This window comes from Diplotaxodon limnothrissa, linkage group LG4 (assembly GCF_057381915.1).
Source record: "Diplotaxodon limnothrissa isolate DT_005_m linkage group LG4, D_limnothrissa_male_GT1.1, whole genome shotgun sequence".
NCBI lineage: Eukaryota > Metazoa > Chordata > Actinopteri > Cichliformes > Cichlidae > Diplotaxodon > Diplotaxodon limnothrissa.
In genome coordinates, this window is record NC_140599.1 from 862925 (window position 1) to 883011 (window position 20087).

General features: G+C 45.8%; 1 protein-coding gene across 2 annotated transcripts in view; it reads right to left on the minus strand.

Annotated features, from left to right (window-relative positions):
* abcc1 (ATP binding cassette subfamily C member 1 (ABCC1 blood group)) overlaps positions 1–19047 on the minus strand; it is a 30882-nt gene extending 11835 nt beyond the window's left edge. Inside the window, exons 1-22 of one of the 2 annotated variants that reach the window (XM_085351243.1) lie at positions 18941–19047; positions 16151–16327; positions 15176–15301; positions 14872–15009; positions 14618–14743; positions 13958–14019; positions 13571–13702; positions 13258–13485; positions 11740–11917; positions 11437–11598; positions 11030–11122; positions 9777–9980; positions 9482–9628; positions 7330–7417; positions 7154–7223; positions 6114–6240; positions 4352–4528; positions 3568–3735; positions 1852–2026; positions 1640–1700; positions 1443–1563; positions 1134–1341 (exon numbers count right to left, since the gene is read on the minus strand). In XM_085351243.1, the coding sequence (XP_085207369.1) occupies positions 1134–1341; positions 1443–1563; positions 1640–1700; positions 1852–2026; positions 3568–3735; positions 4352–4528; positions 6114–6240; positions 7154–7223; positions 7330–7417; positions 9482–9628; positions 9777–9980; positions 11030–11122; positions 11437–11598; positions 11740–11917; positions 13258–13485; positions 13571–13702; positions 13958–14019; positions 14618–14743; positions 14872–15009; positions 15176–15301; positions 16151–16327; positions 18941–18988 (3016 nt within the window). In that variant the 5' untranslated portion in view covers positions 18989–19047. Of the gene's footprint in view, positions 1–1133; positions 1342–1442; positions 1564–1639; positions 1701–1851; positions 2027–3567; positions 3736–4351; positions 4529–6113; positions 6241–7153; positions 7224–7329; positions 7418–9481; positions 9629–9776; positions 9981–11029; positions 11123–11436; positions 11599–11739; positions 11918–13257; positions 13486–13570; positions 13703–13957; positions 14020–14617; positions 14744–14871; positions 15010–15175; positions 15302–16150; positions 16328–16503; positions 16986–18940 lie in introns of those variants that run through there. The other variant, XM_085351244.1, reaches the window with a different exon arrangement.
* Positions 19048–20087: the final 1040 nt, after the last annotated feature.

Sequence of the window (20087 nt, forward strand, 5' to 3'; positions counted from 1 at the left end):
CAACGATATCACAGAAATGTTACACGTTCTGTAAATTCTGGGAATCTCGGGCAGCTCGACACTGTGAAGTGTTTCCAGCTGGGCGTCGTGTACCTGGAGTCGAGTGTTTTGACCGATGCATGAAGCTATACACTTTTTAGACATAAGTTGTAACGGCCGCCGTTTTCTTTGTATTTATTAGACGGCGTGCTGCGGGGAAAAGCCTGTTTTTAAACGTTTGAGTCTAAGATGTATCTGGAGCACCTGACGGCTCTTTTTGCTTCTCTGCATTCTGTCAGGTGACTCTTGTGTTGGTGGTTAAAGAGGTTTGCTGTGTTTGAGTCTGAGGTGTTGGACCGGTTTGCTGCATAATGTGCATCGTACAGTTTTCTGGTCCGTGTCAGACTTTTCATAACCAAACCATGTCCGTGCTCGAGGTGGCCCCTCGATTAGGAATAAGGTCATCATTTCAGTTTATTTTGAAAAGTCTCAACAGGCTCTTCAGCTTTATTGTGAAAGGTTTATGTGGAAAATAAACAAGAGGAAGGCATAGCCACATGCTGGGTTTACCGTCGTTGTTGCTAACGACAACACGTCTGTAGTGTGGTTATTTTAACTATAAAGAGAGAATACAGCCACTACAGTGACCGTCAGGACCATGAAAGCATATTGCTGTAAACAGTTTATTTTGCGACACCACGAAACAAACGATAGCGTAATATTTTCATACTGTCATCAGATATATAGCGTTATATCGAACAGCCCTACTGGACCCCATCTCAGCTGTGACAGTAGGACCAAGGGCGCGCTGCAGGGTTAACTAAGCATATTATTAGTGGTGGTGGACACGGTCACCCTGCTCTGTGAGCTGACACCACATCACAGTCTCCCTCCATCTCTGTCCGGTGGCACCTACATGTGCGAGTGTCCTCTGGTGCTCTAGCTTCCAACAGACATGTGATTAAGTGAGCACACATGTCAGGCCTGTGTTGGACTGGCCACCTAACATTTGCGTGCTGTTTGTTTGAAAAACGATGAGCAGGAAAAAGCCAAGGTGCCGTTTCCTGCTCGTCGTGATGTGTACAATGGCTACCCTTGGTGTTGCCTCACTTTCTGAACCAGACAAAAACAAGAGTTTTTCCTGTCATGCTCACCCTGAGACAGGCCAAAGGCACCATACACCCCCAGTCTCATTAGTCTGTTAGGCTGCGTGCCATTAACCACAGGGTCATCGGTCCACAGACTCAGCCAGTAGTTGGAGAACAGGGAAAGCAGGTGATGGGCAAGAAACAGCAGAAGACTGATGCAGGACAGAAGCACTCCAATGGACTTAAAATAGGCCCAGAAGACAGACAGCTTAACCTGCGGAGGACAGGAGAGCTGCTGTGATCCCAGACTGAACACAGACACATTATACAGAAACATGTGCATTTATACATGCGACCACGTGCAGATCCACACACCTGCCCAGTGCTGGCCTTGTCAGCCTCCGTCAGCTTCCCCACCTCGGGATTCTTGGGCTTCTTGCTCAGCTTCTCGTCTGCTGTGGTTGACTGTTTGGATGCAGTGCAGACACCTGGACTGCTGCTTAAACAGAAGGACACTTATGTGCTTAGTGAGACACCCCAGCCCCCCAGGACCCTTACCCTAAATCACTCACCCAGCAAAAGTGGGCACGCTGCCGTTCTCCAGTCGTTGGATGCTGCTGTTTGGCACGGGCTCTAAATGGAGGAAGGAAATTTAAAACATGAAGTCGATCTGAGAAGACCAGCTGCAGTATGATAAAATAATGATCAGACTTCATCTTAACAGAACTACTACTCCAAACACTGCACGGTGCTACGCTACACGGCAGCACGACACACTCCTCACCACTGTTATCAGCTTTGTCGACTGCAGCGTAAGTTCGCAGGAACTCTGCAAAGGCTCCCTCTGTGGCCATGAGGTGCTGGTACGAGCCCACCTCTGAGATCTCGCCCTTCATCATGACCAGGATCAAGTCAGCTTGGGGCAGGTAGCTCAAGCCGTGGGTGACCAGCACACGAGTCTGTACATGGCTACACAGAGTTAGTAAACTTGGTCTAAAAGCATCTATGCTGCTGAGAGACAATTTCAACAACTAAAACAACTTTACATTTGGATTTGGATCATCTTATGTTGTTTGGATAATTTCATACAATCTACAGTACTGTGCACAAGCCTGAAACCACCACAGTCTCTTAGGTTTTACCTGTAAGAAGCCAGAGGAGTTGTTTTTTTTTTACACAATCTTTTTGGGGCCTTTTTTGATAGCAGAGTGAAACAGGGGGAGAGAGAGTGAAAGGCCCCACATGGTCGCCTATGGGTCAGCTTTTACAACAAGGTCAGTGTTATTCACAGACAGCTGTAGACGTTCTCAAACATTTTCTGGAGACATTTTTTAAACACTGATCTACGAATCATTCAAGACTAAAATGCACATAAACTCAAGGGATGAACACAGAGGCTGCTCAGTGAGCAGAAAAACACTGATGTCCCAGTTTGACTGGCAGAAAAACAGTTTGGGACCAAGAAGGTTGACTTCAGCCCAGAACTTATCTCTGGATGCTGTGCAGTGTCTTTAACAAAGAATTACGGCTGACACAGCAAAAGAACAGTAAGGATAAGAAATGTGAGAACAGGCTGATTTACTGCTCACTGAAGCCAACATCCAAAGAGCTTTGGACTGGCAACTTTTAGTCCTGGGAACTAAAAGAGTTTACGCTGTGTAGAAGAACAAGACTCGTCCTACACACTTTCACATTCAGTTTCAATAAAGTGCTGCAAACATTTCCAAGTTCCTAGAAAATATAAAGGAAAGACGGGTGGCTCAAGAATTTTGCACAGTCCCGTACGAGCAAAGTACCAATGCTGTGAGGGACACACAGGATCCCAGTCATGATCCTGGGTATATGTATATTAGAGGTAGGAATCACCATACAACGCACGATACGATATTATCACAATACTTAACGCACGATACGATATTATTGCAATTTTTAAAAATATTTTGCGATATTCAGATTCTGTCCATAAAGGTAAACTTCATCAATATTCATTTTATCTAATATCAAAGTCTCACACTCAGTCTTTCTCTCATCTCAGTTTTATTGTTGACAAACTGAACGGTTTGTATTACAGTCTAGTCCAACTTAACTGAATGCAACCATCTGGTACAATTACAGCTATTCTGAACTATGCAATTTATGAAAACTATGCAGCCCCTTCAGCAACTGAAGAATTTGAAAGTAAATTAAAACAAAATATAATTTTACATTAAATAAAAAAGTTTTAAACTTAATTAAAATAAAACATGTCTTAAATGAAAATAAGTAAACTGTCTTGTTTATTGCTGCCAAAAACAAGTTAAACACATTTGGACAGTGAAGGGATGTCAGGATTCTTGCTCTGAAGTCAGAGTTCCAGTGCACGAAAAAATTGTTTGTAACAAAATATCGATTTCTGCTGTCCCTGTATCGATACATTATTAGCAAACAAAATATCACGATACTACACAGTATCGATTTTTCCCCCACCCCTAATGTATATGACTCCATCACACACACACACCTTGTCCTTCAGCAGTCCCTGTGGGCCGATGACTTGATCAAAGATGTGTTTCCCTACGTGAGCATCGACAGCAGACAGCGGGTCATCCAGCAGGTAGACGGCACGATCACAGTAGACGGCCCTGGCCAGGCTCACCCGCTGCTTCTGACCTCCTGACAGGTTCACTCCCTGCAGACAGACGGTCAGAGGCAGACAGTATAGCAGGCTAGCTCATCATTGTAGAAATGCTGCCGGTGTCATCAAACAGCAACAAAAGACTCAGTGACACACCAACAAGTCTGTCCAAACTACTGTCTGTGGTCTCGCTCAGTAACCAGACACCGGTTCCCTGTGAATTCCTGGGGGTCACATCCTCATCAAAGCTTTATCGGGCATCTCCTCGAAATACCTGTTGAGTCTTTGCTAATCGTACGGTCATGATCTCACTAACATGTAACACACTGACTGAGGCCTGCAGTCTGACATGTAGCTCTTGGGTTTTCCTTTTGCCATTGCACCGTCTGACCACGATAACAAGTTCCTGGGATGTGCACTCCTGGGGAGACTGATGGCCTCGGGTGTTCAGGTGTGGTTTAATACAATACTACAAACCGACACAACACATGCTCAGTTAACTGCAGAAAACTGCATTTAAATAGCAACACTCGGCTTTTACTCACCTCTTAATAAGTAAGACGATGTTTTCATAGGACTGCAGAGCGAAAACTGTTTTACGTTCTCCGAGGCCAACTTGTTTTGTGTCGACATTAATTTACACACAAAGACGTGTACTATGGGCTCATACCTTCTCTCCTATCTCAGTGTCATCTCCTGCAGGAAGTATGTCAAGGTCAGGCTGAAGGGCACATGCCTCCACCACATGCTGATACCAGGACTGTCTCCTCTCTTGACCAAAGATTATGCTGTCTTTTAAAGAGGAATTCTGGATCCAGGCCTGCTGGGGAACGTATGCCACAGAACCCTGCAGGGACACAGGCACACCTTACACTCATTGGACATTTAATTAAACATTAAGACTGCCTGTTATTTATTATCTATTTAGTCATAATCGCACTCAAAGAATGCAGGCGCTACTAAAGTGGCCACTGCCATGTCCTTTATTTTATTTATTCAATACGCTGCTGTGAAAAAGACTTTCATTGTAATTGTGCATCCTTCCATCACTTATCAAAGGTGCTGGTGCTTTTGTGCACGATCAAATATTCTGTGCTGGCTGTCTGTGTGGGCCCTCAGGCAGCGGGGGCCCTCAGGCAGCGGGGGCCCTCAGGCAGCGGGTTCATGGCAGTCTGAGGAGCTCAGAAATGAAGCGACTCGACTTCTTTGAGTTTCATAAGGATGTTTCACCTCTCATCCAAGAGGCTTCTTCAGCCTCTCAGAAAATTCAGGAGAAATTTCTCAAAGCACAACATCCCAGTGCTCTTCAGACCCAGTCCCGTCCCCAGACCCAACCACGCCCCCCTGACAAGCCACGCCCCCTGGGGAATCCTAAGGGGGAAAAAAACAAACAAACTTCCAAACACAAGCTTAACATCATAGTTAATGCTGTACAGTGCAGCAGGTAGTCCTCGGGCCTCTGTACTGGAGAAACCAAACAGCCACTCAATACACACACGGTGCAAAACTGAAGAGCCACCTGGACAGCTCTACATCTGCAAGGTCAAAGGTCACTCTTTCAAGAATGCCAATGTTCACATTTTAGACAGATGGTTTAAAAGGAGAGTAAAAGAGGATATCCATGTCCACTGTAAATGACCATTGTTGAACAGAGGGCGGGGCTTATGACTAGGGATGGGTATCGTTTAGGTTTTACCCGATACCGGTGCCAAACCGATACTTAAAGAATGAAGAACACAAACTTTGTCCAAAAACCTCTCATGTTTAACTGTTTTCCACTTTTTCTTTGGTCATTTTAGCCTTTTTGGCCAGGGTGAAGGGAGTATCTGCCATCAAACAAGAAGACAGCCGCATGTAGCTATGATGATGTTTGCTAGTTCACCTTACATGCATCATTGGATTTGAGGTGTTACCTCCTTTGACAGTATCACAGTATCAGCTTAAAGCACTTGTTGCTGCTGAGTTTGCATCTTTTGCTGTGAAGTACAGCCAGACTTTTTGCCTTGGGCATTTTTAATCTGTAGCTCTGCTCTAAAAGAACGTACGTACCTGGCCCCGCCTACTATCCTCGGAAACATAAAATGATTGGCTAGAATCCAAAGTGTATGACGTCTCAGGAAAAAAAAGCACCGAAATGTGCGCTGCTTTTCGGTCTGGTTACTACTGTTTATGTCAGAACTGGTGCCATCATGGCACCGGATACCGGTACCCATCCCTAGTTATGACACCAGCTGTCTGCCATCTACACTGCAGTTTCCAGGCATATACCACACTAGATTCCCATCTAACAAATGCTGACATCAGCATAAAACCTACTGGATGACTGAAGTATAAAGAAACAGGTATTGGAGCAGCACTGCCATGGAAATCTAACGGGAAAAGCAGCAGACAGTGAGGTGTGTGTGTGTGTGTGTGTGTGTGTGTGTGTTCACCTTAACAGTGACAGATCCTTCAAGTTTGTCCATCTCTCCAAGAAGTGCCGAGAGCAGCGAGGACTTTCCCGAGCCCACGTGTCCCACCACAGCCACCAGAGAGCCTTCTGGGATATTTATATTCAGCCTGAACAGAGAGAGTCGTACAGTTCAACTGTATGTAAGCAGCATGTTCAGTATTAATGACAGAGTCTTTACAGAACTGATTAAGGAGAGTCTGTTTTTCCAAGCTTATAAATATTTAAATTGAGGTAAACCAGTGGCTGCTGGGAGGTCCAGCTGGGTGACTCACACATTACTTCACTTTGTCATACAGGGATGTGCTAGTGCACAAGCAAAACGTAACCACAGAGCCAGCAGACACAGACACACACACAGAGACAGACAGAAAGACACACACACACACACAGACAGAGACAGACACACACACACACACACACACAGAGACAGACACACACACACACACACAGAAAGACACACACACACACACACACACACACACACACACACAGAAAGACACACACACACACACACACACACACACACACACACAGAAAGACACACACACACACGCACACACACACACACACAGAAAGAGACAGACACAGAAAGACACACACACAGAGACAGACACACACACACACACACAGAGACAGACACACACACACACACACACACACACGCACACACGCACACACGCACACACGCACACACACAGAAAGACACACACACACACACACACACACACACGCACACACACACACACACACACTCAGAAAGACACACACACACACACACACACACACACACACACTCAGAAAGACACACACACTCAGAAAGACACACACACACAGACACAGACACACAGAGACACACACACACACACACAGAAACAGAAACACACACACACACACACACACACACGCACACACACGCACACACACGCGCGCACACACACACGCGCACACACACACGCGCACACACACACGCGCACACACACACGCGCACACACACACACACACACACACACACACACACACCTCTTGAGTGTTGGTGATTCGGTTCTGGACCAGGTGAAAGCCCCGTCGGTCACAGAGATGCTGTGCTGGGCTGAACAGAGAGGAGAACAATGACTAGTTTGACCTGCTGTGTATGAAAGCGCACACGGCTGTGTCTCTGGATTCGAGCCTATGGTACTACAGGAAAGGGGACTCACAGCCTTCTGCTGCTTTGTGCTCCACGCTGTCCAACTGCAGCTCCTCGTGTGACAGAAACACCCGGAGTCGCTTCAGGGACACGCTGGCCTGAGGACGGACAGGGTGGGAAGCTGTCAGAGTGCAAAGGTGCTGCAGACTGCTGCTTAGTACAACTAACACAGAGGGAAAAAGGCCCCAAACCACAATTTATATTCATGTGAATATAATATTCATGATTGGATTTTGTGGGAGAGTGAGGAGAGGGAAAGTCCACAGCTCCCTAAATATAAAAGCCAGGTTCCAGTGTAACAGCCCGTAACACTTAAGGTATAATGTGTCATGTGTAAACTGGGAGCCAGTGCAAAGTCTATCTCATCATTTGGATCAAATCATGGAGTCGTATTTAAATCATGTGCAGGAACAGCGAGATGTGACGCTAACACGTCATCATATCATGGACACTGTGCTCTGCCCCTGGGCTTTGGTTTGTGCACATGGTGCTGGGCGGAGCAGCCTCCTCACACTGGGCAGGCTCATGGACAGGTGTTACAGGGGAGGGGTTTGTACTGTACAATATAAAGCACCTTGAGGCGACTGCTGTTGAGATTTGGAGCCATATAAATAAAATTGAATGGACCTGTGAGCTGGATGTTGATGTGCAGAGTCTACATTAATGATCTCAGCATTCACCTCAGTTCTCCTCAACACGTCCCCCACGAGCTGATAGGCCCTGGATGAACTGTACATCATTGTCATTGGCTTAGAGAACTCTAAACCCAGAGGTATGAAAATGCTACCAGCGTGTCACAAACCCTCCCCACCCTGCCTTTGGGGAGGAAGACCACGCTTCCACACTGCTGCTGCCTGACTCAAGACTCAAACAGAAAGAAAAAAAGCCATTTTCAGGTTCAGGAACAGGAAACTGAAGCTGAGGAGGTCTTACAGGACAGGTCTTAGACATCTACTGGAAACCCTGGGTAAATGGTGGCAGGTGTGCTAACCTCTGCCTAAACTCCGACAACTCTGAAGTTTAAAAAGCAGCCAGGTATGACCTCTGGTTCCATGGGAAAGCCCAGGAGGAACTACGAGGATAAAGTGGAGTCCAGCTTCTATGACCCCAAGCAGCTCTGCTGCATCCCTGACTATGAAAGGAAAACAGTGTTCAGATGAGCTATGCTAAGGAAGACGTTTCATGCCTGGAGAGGGCAGTCAGGCTGCTGATGGGACATTATCCTTTGAAAAGGTCAACCCACACAAAGCTCCCGGACCAGTCGGCATTCCAGGTGGTGTTCTCAGAGCATGTGCTCCACCATCTTCAACCTCTGAAGCAGCCACAGGAAATCAACAGTTTCATGTTGCACCAACGCCTGACCCCTCCTCTCATTGGCCTATAGAAGGAAGAGAGCCACACACGCTGCCCTCACCCACCTGGAACAGGGGAGCACATATTGTGACCTCCACCATCAGTCCTTTGAAACTCTGACCTTTGGACGTCCATCAGCACTTCCTGACAAACAGGAACCAGTTAGAGAGCTGGAAAACACACTTCCTCCACTGTCATGACAAACACGGGACCATGCAGAGCTGAGAGCTCAGTCGCCCTCTGTGCTGCTTAGCTAGTCGTGACTGTGTCAAAGCTTTAATATCCATGTTATATTCTTACATACACTAAACAGCATTACTGACTACAACAGCATCATGTTTGTTTTAGTGTAGCAAGCTACAACGTAGCATTACAACCAAACCACACCTGGAAACCCAGTCAAGCGTTCGTGTTAGCAGGCTGCAGACTGGGCGGAATGGTTGTAAACCAGTTGTTTATGTCACTGCAAACCTGATATGGTTGCCCCGTAAACCGCTTCACTTTTGTACAGTAGGAGGAAGCAGAGCCACATGGTCACCTTCCTGGGTCTCCTTACCTGGATTACATCCATCAAAACATCCTTGTGATGGTTGGTACTACACGCCCCACACTCAACAGCTTTTAATGCAACAACAAAAACATCCAAGCTTTTACTTAAGGTCCTTAAGCTCATGTATACCAGTCCTACCATCCCAGTTTGAGCACTGGCACAGACTGGTATCCATCTAACGTTTTGGTAAACCTGAAGCTTTCTTTGTGGGTTTCTTTGTGACGGGATGAGTGTGCGAAGAAGACGGAGGGACACGCACCTGCACCATGCTACTGATGACCATCGGCAGCATGTTGAGAGGAAAACGCAGGATGTTGAAGAGCGCCAGCGACACAAAGGCCTTCTGGGCGTCCAGCACGTTTCGTTCATCAATCAGCACGTACACAGCGAAGGTTGACAGGGCCACCTGTGCAGTGACGCAAAAGACATGGCAATGAGAATTTCATTAATGACAGCAAAGTGCTGTGTTTGGTTTAACTGATCTGCAGCTGCTCTTTGGATGTGTGTAATGTTTGTCCACTGTGGTGTGTCGCTCTCTTCCCCGTCAGACTTACAAGGAATGGTGCACAGACCCAGGTGAAGGTGGACACCGCCCCCAGGTAGGCAGCCTTTTTCAGGACACGCAGCTCACTTTCACGAATGTCTGACACCTTTCCTTTGAAGGCCAGCTCCCAGGCATACAGCTTCAGCACTTTGATGCCATTCAGCATCTCATTCATCAGCTTAATGCGATTGTCTTTACTCTTCATCTGAGCCACCTGCAACAAACACACAACACTGTGCTACAAACAGCTACCAGCTAACAACGTGTGTGTGTGTATAAATGAAAATAATCACTGTACTTGCTGTCACTCGACACGTTATCACACACTCTTTAACAGAAATGAACTGGCATTGACATGGTGACCACCCAGAGCAAACTGTGCATCGACACAGTGCTTCACAGATTTGAGGCCCGTCATCTACCGCAGTGTTTCCCAACCACTGGGCCGTGGCATGTAGGTGTGCCGTGGAGGTTATCTGGTTCCACCTGATTGGTGCTCTAAGCGACGGCGTGAGTAACGGGCAGAACAATGACGTTCTCTTCCACTAGAGGGCAGTACAACCACCTGCTCTAATAAATGTGTTGCCAACCGGCAGTAAAAACAGAAGAAGACGAAGAACTTAAATAACAGTCATGCTGTGAGACGATGTTTAAAAAGAAAGTGTTCAGTCTGACCTGGTCCTGGAGAAAACTCGACCCAGATGAAGGCCCTAGCATGAGTAGTGGTCAGAAGGAAGCAACAAAGGTATACTGGGACAAACAGAGCCAGTTCTGCTATACCTGGTGGAAGAATGATCCGTATGGTTTTTGACATTTTTGTTTGGTGGAGTGCTGCGGGATTTTTCTAATGTGAAATATGAACCGTGCCTCTAAAGCCTGGGAAACACTGAAATGTATAATTCTATCAAATGTATGTATTGGGAACTTATTTACTGGAAAATGTGGTAATTCCAGTAAAGCCTGACATGGATGTGTACATGGGTACATGTGGCGCCTAGAGCCTATCCTAGCGTTCCCAGGCGAGATGCCCCCTGGAGCCGCTCCCAGTCTGTCATGGGGCTAACACAAAGACTTTCACACATACGTCCAATGATGCATGAAGCAGGAGCACCGTGCATGGGGAACATGTAAGCTGCACACAGAAAGGCCACCACATGGCTGAAGGATTGAAAGCCAGCCATAGTTATAATAACAGTAGAACACGAAAATGTAAGGAAGGTGTATACGGGTGTAGGATGTGGGGATAATAATACTAATACCCACCTGGTAAGCTTTGGTTTTCATTGCAATTACAGCATTAACAGGAACCATGAGGACCATCACAGCCACTCCAGCCAGCACAGACGGACCCAGGTTCTGCACACACGACAACAAACTGCTTCAGTGCAAGCCTGTGGGGCATTATTCACACTAGTGGAACCATCCTTCCACAAGCAGAGCGGCACTTTAAAAACAGATTTGTTGCACTTTAGAAAAGGAGAAACCAGCTGTAACTGACAAGCATTACATTAAACATCATCTGGAACAATCAGGCTTCCGCAGCTGCCCAAGCCTCATGAGCTGAGCCGACACACAATAGTACGTTTATTTTCTTTATATTGAAAGTATGTAAGCAGCATTAAACATTTGATTTTAAAAATATATTTAACGTTTAGTTTACTTAACCTGACCTGCCAAAGAAAGTAGAGGGCCAGGACCACCTGCAGAGGAGCAGACCATATCATGTTGATGTATGTGATGAGATCCATGAAGCGCTGCGCGTCCACTGACATCAGGTTGACGATTTCTCCCACTGTAGAGGTTCGCCGTGCCGCGCTGCTGATGACCAAGGCCTGAGGAGCAGATGAAGCGATGAGATACAGGCTTTTCAGCAACCAGTAATGGACAGAATAACAGTCAGATGGTTACATTTATCAACCTTCATCACGAAGAATCTAAATCGCTCTGAAGAAGCACTTGTGTTTGTCCGTTACCTTCCTATAGACGGCTCCAATGACTGCAGTGCGTAAGCGCATGCCTGACACAAAGCATACATGAAAGTACTTCTGCAGGATGAGTGACTGCACAGAGGTGCAGACAAAGAGCAGAGCAGCGTAGAAGTAGCCCTGCCAGGAGGGGGCGCTGGAGTCATTGACAAACTGGATAAGCAGTCTACAGAGAAACAGGAAACAAAGGAACATTAAGCACCCTGCCCCTCGGTCCTTATTGAAACTGCATCGTGTACTCGTGTAGCAGAAAAACACGGAGCAGCCCAAAGCAACACGTCGCACTGTCACCACAACCTTCACACCTAGAGTCATCATGTAATCAAATCCATTTATTTATACAGCACTTTTCACAGGATAAAACCACAAAGTGCTTCACAGTAATATAAAACAGAAATACATAAAATAATCAAACACACAGCACAAATCTAATTAAAAGCGAATCTAAATAAATGAGTCTTAAGCTGCTTTTTAAAAGAATAAATACAGTCAAGTCAAAGTAAAGATGGAGGGAGAGCACTCCACAGCCTGGGGGCCACCGCTCTAAACATCTGTCTCCTCTGGTCTTAAAACGAGTTCGTGGGACTACCAACAGCCTTTGATGAGAAGATCTCAGGCTGCGAGAGGGAGCGTGGGGCTCTAAAAGATCAGAAATGTAAGCAGGGGCATCACAAGTCAAAGCTTTAAAAGTCAGTACCAAGATTTTAAAATGAATTCTGAAGTGTACTGGAAGCCAGTGTAATGAGCGTAACACTGGTGTAACGTGCTCTCTTTTTGGTGTCTTAGTTAAAAGCCTTGCAGCAGCATTCTGGACTAACTGAAGAGGCTCAAGATTCCTTTTGCTCAAACACAGAAAAAGGCTGTTACAATAATCTAAGCGAGAAGAAATTAAAGCATGAATAACCTTTTCTAACTCAGATTTAGACAGCAAAGTTCGCAGTTTGGAGATGTTTCTTAGCTGAAAAAGGCAGCTCCTAATTAACTGTGAGCGTGTTGTTGTAGGGACATGGCAGAACCAAAGATCACACCGAGGTACCTGAGGCTCAGCTGAACAGATGAGCCGAGAGAACCAAGATGCTGTTTGATTAGAGATATCTGGTTGTTGGGGGCAATAATTTAATGAAATGTTGGTCTTTCACCAGCTGGTTCACATTTGCAGCTTAGATTTTGTGTTCAGTTCAGAGCACCCAGCCTTCTTAGGGTAACTGAGTGGGTGCTCCACAGGGGGACCTGACGGTGAGACCTGGAGGTGGAGTCCTATCAGCTTTGGGTAGCCCATTGATGGGTACGGAGCGCCAAGCGGAGCTCGACTTGGCGCTGAGCAAAAACTTGTGTGGGAGGAGTTTGTTGAGGCACAGCAGTCCTGGCAGAGATATATTTAGTGCAACAGATGGGCTCTGATGTGTTTGAACAATTAAAGTTCTAGAGCATGATAAATGCACGATGCAACTTCAGACAGATCAACGACTCAATGTCATCTTATCAAAGGGTCTACAGTTTCCTCACCGCAGGATCTCAGGGCCAACAAACATTAGGATGTCCTGGATTAATTTATAGATGCAGGAGATGAAGAAGTAGGGCCCAAACGTGAGGCACAAGGCCCACAGCAGTGAGGGCTCTTTATTTTTCTTTCGAGGTCTCAGAATCAAGATCTCAGACTCTTCCACAGCTTGGCGCTGAGGGTTTTCACTGTGGGGCACTCGCTTGGACGAGTACAGCATTTTCTCCTCTGACCTGTGAAGAGAAAGCAGAGTTAACCTGGCTGGATGTTTCCTGAACAATCTGCATTTGTATAAAGAAGTTTGATCCCTTTCCTGACCTTTTAAATTTTTGGCACTGTGTGTTCCAGCGTTTGACCAACTGTGGGACGACTCTGTGGGAGCAGTCCTCAGCGTTCAAAGACCACAGGTCCTTCTCCTCCAGTGGGCGCCTGTAGCCTGTCATCATCATTCTGGTGGAGAGGTTAGGACAGGTAGGAGGATAAAACAAAACATGTAGAAGCTCAATGCGCAGTAACGTTTCCAGAAAGCCCCAAAGGACCATGTAGAAACCAGAAGTTTCAACACAGAAGACGTCAGCCTTGTCTTAAATATCAATAACAAGCTCCTTCTTTAGAGATGATACTGACCAATGTGAGATTTTGTTCATCAGCTTTATTACACAGAAATAAGAGCACGTTCACCGGAGTGGAACGGCGTGTTCCTACCTGGTGATCCACCAGAAGGTTATTCTGGAGAGGAAAGACGCTCCAGGCTCAGGGCACGGATTCTGCAGACAAACATCGAGCAGTTAAACACAATGATTTCCACGGCTCAGAAGACGCAGCAATGCTTTCACTGTACTACCAAAAGTATTCGTCTTTCTCCCTCCACACATCACATTCCCGATCCGTAGGTTTAATGTGATGTCGGCCCACCGTTAGCAGCTCTAACAGCTTCAACCCTTCTGGGCAGACTCAAGTGTTAGGAGTGTTTATGGGAATCTTTGACCGTCGTTCCTGAAGGTCAGACACTGACGATGGATGAGAAGGTCCGGCTCACAGTCTCTGCTAACTCATCCCAGAGGGCTTCTGCTGGGTTGAGGTGGGACTCTGAGTTTGGTGTGGAAGAACCTGACAGGCCTGCACACTGGTCTTTATGGACCGGTGCACAGTCACGCTGGAACAGGAAGGGGCCATCCCCGAACTGTTCCCACAAAGTTGGGAGCATCAAAATGTGCAAACTGTCGTGGCTTCCTGAAGCATTAAGAGTTCCAGGAACAAAGGCCGAGCTGATTTGGAGGGGTAAGCGAATACTTATGGCAATACAGTAATCTGAGTATAAATGAGTGACAAGGGAAGAAAGAGAGATTCGTCAGGCAGCCTCACAGAGTCTTTAACTTCCCGGGAAAAGAGGGGTGGCTGGTCGGTCAGGCTGGACAGGAACAGAGCAATCAGCAGCAGAGCATAGTAGATGTAGAAGGTGGTGTACCTCCACACACACACTGTCTGAGGCTGCACAACAAGAGCATGTTTTTAATCAAACAACCTTATTTTGTTTATTTACTGCAACATCAGTTCGATTAGTAACCAGTTATTTCTCATCATGTAAGTAAAGTGAGTCCTGCTCAGTGAGCACTAACCTGCTCCAAGGCCTGGAAGACCTTTGACCTGAAGGTGACAGTGGCACACAGCAGTGCCAGCAGCCAGTAGATCAGCATCACCCCCGATGACTGAGCCCCCTTCATCCGCTCATAGTGGATTAACATGACAGCCAACAGCTGCGGCACAAGCACATATTTTATATACTAAAAGAAATGGTCCATTTAGTTTTTACAGCATATATTAAAGAGTCAAGTGACAAAAGAAAGACTACCCTAAATAACAAAATACATGTAAGCTTTTCTCAGCTCCGTAAAGAGACGGTAGAGACAGCTGGACGCTCACCATGGTGAGGCCCAGTAAGGTCGGACTGACGAGGCGGACAGGTGCTGGGCTGCTCACATGACTCCTTTCCCAGAAAGAATAAAAGACATCTGACCAGCAGATAATCCAAAGTAAAAAGCCAACAGCCTGTGGAAACAGATGAAATCGCTCCTGGATTCGTTGGTAAATACATTTGGTATTTAGTTTATAGACATATGACTGACATCTCCCACAGTTACTGTAGTGACAAGTGGAACCAACCAATGAAACTACAAACACACTGTTCAGTCACTGTAATTAAAACAGCTAGATTAGATTAAACTGTGATCCTTGATAATATCATCTTTGGGTAGCAGAACATCAAATGTTTAAACTGTGAAAACACGCAATTAAAAAATAGATAATGTCATTATGACTGTGATAGCAGCAATATAACGTGGTACTAATATCATAGAGCTGTAGGAACATTTGGTACCAGTCAGGTTAACTGGTAACAGGCCAGTAACACGACTGTCCCCAGCCTTCCTCCTGGTTAGGACAGGCCCAGAACCCTGGACTATGAGCGGCCCACGAGGCATTCAGATACCAGGACCCCCTCACCTGCCTCTGCTCTGAGTCCCTCCTGAATGACTGAATTCAAAAGTCCAGCAACAGGCCTCAGCTCCCAGACGACTGCGGACTATTTTTAAAAGAGGGAATCCCACACAGCGGGAAACATGGACGTTTTTAAGAGATGCGTTACTTCCAAAAAAAATTCAAAATGACCTTGTTGTTTTTTAATTGTACCTTTTCCTCAGTTTAAACATTTGTTTTTCTGAATAAATGAATAAAATGATTTCATTCAGTTTTCCACAACATCCCATTTTCTTGAAGTTGGAATTGCATCATGACTCGAATCTTCAAACATTTGTGTTTGAACGAGTTTCTGCTTTGCTCCACTGACAGAACAGATGAGTGCAGTGATGAAAACTACTACAGCGGGCTCCCATAACTCACAGTTTTGGCTTTGTTGAGGTGATTCATACATATATATCCATGGTCATGGGTATGGAGGTAGACGAGGTAAAAGGGTGCACATATCCAAAGGTAGAAGCATGGCAGCCACACCAAGACAGTGTTCTGGAAACACTGGGTGAAGTCGGGATTATCGGTGTACCATGTACGGTTCCAATCCTGGAAAAGGAACAGTAAGGCTGAAGACATCTAACAACAGCAGGGAAAGACACTCCTGACACACATTACTTATGTGTGGCCTGGAGTTATTCATATAGCTTTCTTGTCTTATTTAGATCAACAATGTTGCATTTTACTGCTACATGCAGCTGCAAAAATGAAAATGAAAAGAAGACCTCATCACAGTATAGGACAGGTGTCCAACTCCAGGCCTCGAGGGCCGGTGTCCTGCAGGTTTTAGATGTGTCCTTGATCCAACACAGCTGATTTAAATGGCTAAATGACCTCCTCAACATGTCCTGAAGTTCTCCAGAGGCCTGCTAATGAACTCATCATGTGATTCAGGTGTGTTGACCTAAAATCTGATCTAAAACCTGCAGGACAGCAGCCCTCGAGGCCTGGAGTTGCCCACCCCTGCTATAAGACAAACTCAGTTAAACAGACAATAACAAGGCAACTCCCAAAAAGGTTTTGTAGGTGGTGGACACAGACCACGGCCCTCTTCTCAGCAGACGGGACTGATTTTCCTCCATTTTTATTACCAGATGACACCTACAGCCCAATGACATGTATTCCAGCTCATCCAGGATGGCATCTGTATGCGCCACTGCAAGAACGTTTGCTGCATCTCAAAACTGTAGAGATGCTAGGATAAGGTCTAATGAACTCGAAGAGCTGGAGAGAGATGCAGAGGAGCAGGAAGTATAAAAAGCACGTCTGTGGCCACCACCAGTGACCCTTCCCTTTTGAGGCTAACTTGTCATTACTCTCCAGTGGACTTATGACTCTGGTTTGGACCAAAGCAAATCAAAGTGAGAATATGTTGTGAAATGGATTCACAACAGTAGATAATAGAGTTTATATTATACTTTAATGATGGAGTGCTATTTTCAGTGTCCCTACCTGGAGGCAGTAATGCTAAATGGACTGCTTCTGATATCGACCCAGAGCTTTTCCACTCTGAGCACTCAAAGCTTTACACTTTCACCCAATCACACCAGCACTAGTTTTTAGTGCTATCTAACTAACATTCATACACACTCACACTCCGACGGATGCATCGGAGAGCAACCTGCAACATGCAGAATGAAGCAGACTGGGATCAAACCACTAACCTTCCAGTTGGTAGATGACCTGCTCTACTACCTGCTACAGCCGATATCAATCCCTCCCTGTTATGTGACAGGAGCCTGACGTAAAAGGTTCGGCAAACAGTGAGAGATGGCAACCAGTGTTGTGATACCCATTACCTGACTGCAGTTTCAAAGTATGGTGACTTCATGTCCCGAGCAAACAAAAGAAACCATGACCTACGTACCAGCTGCTGCCAAGTCCCATGGCAAAAATATAGCCTACCAAAGTCATCAGCTGTGAAATATTAATAAACAGCAACTTTTTATTTTTGTTATTTCAACTAAACATAATCCTCAGTTTGATCACACCAGTCACAAACACATACCTGAAACTAATAAAGGATGGAGACAGATCGAATGTGCTCAAGTTACTAATTACAGCCAATCATTATCTGATAATACACCAATTCACTGTAAAATCATAACGGTTGTTATATGCACAGCTATTCCCCCTCAGAAACCTTCCTGTTCTGTAGGATGTGTTTGGTAGACGCACCATGGTTGCTGTTGTCGGTGCCTGAGCTACCAGTCAAGCTACGTGATGGATGCTTGTTTTGGTTGAGTTTAAGTTTCTCAGTTAATGTCATCTCAGAGTAGCGGTGCATGAGATGAGCCCTCCTGGCCGTAGTATTCCCACAGCATTTTATTTTATTGAACAAAATACTGATACTTGGTGTTTCTGTATCTGCTGTATCAGCCCCCACCCCCGGGGTACACTCCATCCTGTGGTGTTACTGTGAGCAGCGCTCAGGACGAGCTTCCATGTTGTGGAGGGAATCAGTTTGATGATGTCACACTTGTACTTGAATTCTTCATGATCCGAGTTGCTCGCCCTGTTAGCTAGTTCAGGTGAGTGTGTGCTGTTAGCACCTACTACATGCCTGCTGGTGTGTGAGGTCCTACCCAGCTCTATGTGCCTGGGGCTCATCCCTGGACCTGTGCTGACTGCTTTGCTACATCGATCCTGGGCCACCTCTTATATTGCCTTGCACACTCTTTGGGCACTGGCTGCTTTTTCACTGCAGTCCTGGTTCCAGAACCAGCTTCAGGTCAGACCCTTAGGTCCTTCATTACCGGCAGGCTCTGACATGTCCTCAATAATGGTTTTAAGCACACTACCACAGTGCCACGCGTGGGAGAGAGACCACAGGACACTTCATAACATTCGCACTGGGACTGATGACAACGAGTTCCTACAGACCAGGAAACGAGAGGGAACAACACAAACACGAGCTCGGTGAACACTTGTTCCACTGCGAACCTTCCATGTTCAGATCAGAGAACATGTGAAACGGCCAACGGAGGCTCAACGATCAGCTGTAACGATGACTTCTAATAAGAGAAGCGCGTCCGACGTGACTAAATAACACGCAACCTGCCGTGGCTTACTATTAGCACGTACCGGGCACCGGCAGCCAACGCCAGCTACGAGAGTTTAAAGCTAGAGGAAAAGACACGGAGTCTGTGACAGGTAACTCACCCACAGGGGATCGGACCTGTCCACGCTACAGAACTGATCAAACCCCATTCGCTGCGAAGCATTAGAAAAGCCGGGGCTGCGAGCTCAGCTTGTTTTGTAACGCCTGTTAAGACGAAGCGGAAGGTTGTTCTTCTTCTTCTTCTTCGGTAATTCAGACACTCGGCCCAAACGTCTACACTGCCACCTACAGCTTCTGTAACGTTATGGCTAACTACACTACGCCATTTGTGCGGTGGGATTGCTGCTGCGATAGTTACAGGAAAAGAACAGGCCGTGTGACTCGTGTCATTACATAGAGCAGACAGTTTGGTACTGTGGAGTGCAAGCAGGTGTGCCTAATAAAGACTTTACGACCCAGATGTGTGTTTGTGCTCCCAAAACTGTATATTCACAGCAAGAAAGACAGAAAAGGTCATCATTAAAACGATCCCATGTTACACCAGCTGTGTCTGTGAATGTGTCTTAGAAATCACTTTGAGTACTCATCTGACGAATATCACTTCATTCACATTTCTAATGTAGCCGGGTGGAAAATGGGAGAGAAATGTTTATCTTTTCCTTTCCACTAGTGGGTGATGTTTTAAGCATTTTCTCTGGTTGTAGTAGAGAGTGGCTGGTTTTCTAATGTTAAGACAGTACCTGCTCCAGCACCATATCTAAATGCAAGGGTTCATTCTAACCTAACCAACTGCCCAAAAAACTACAAATACCTGGACAGGAAACAGGAAGTTCTTTTGTGTGTAGATGCAGAGGAGGCATGTGATATGTTATGGAGAGAAGGATTTTTGATTAAAATAACAGATGAGTGTCAACAGTAAAATGTATAAATGTATAGGTGGATAAGAAATTTCTTAGTGTTAGAATTAAGTTCAAATTATCAAGTAGAAAACAGTACTCTTCAAGGCAGTATAGATATTTACTATTATGCTCAATTATATTTTTAGCAGTACAGGTGAGTCTGTGGGTATCACAGTATTTGCACATGATGGGTTTATTTGGAGGAGGGGAAGAAGCAAGATTAGAGGAGGCATTAGATTATCATCATACTTCAAATCCTCATAATAATCTGAAATTATATCAGAATCAGAATCAGAAAGGGTTTTATTGCCAAATGTTGAGCAGGTTTACAACATTAGGAAATTGCTGC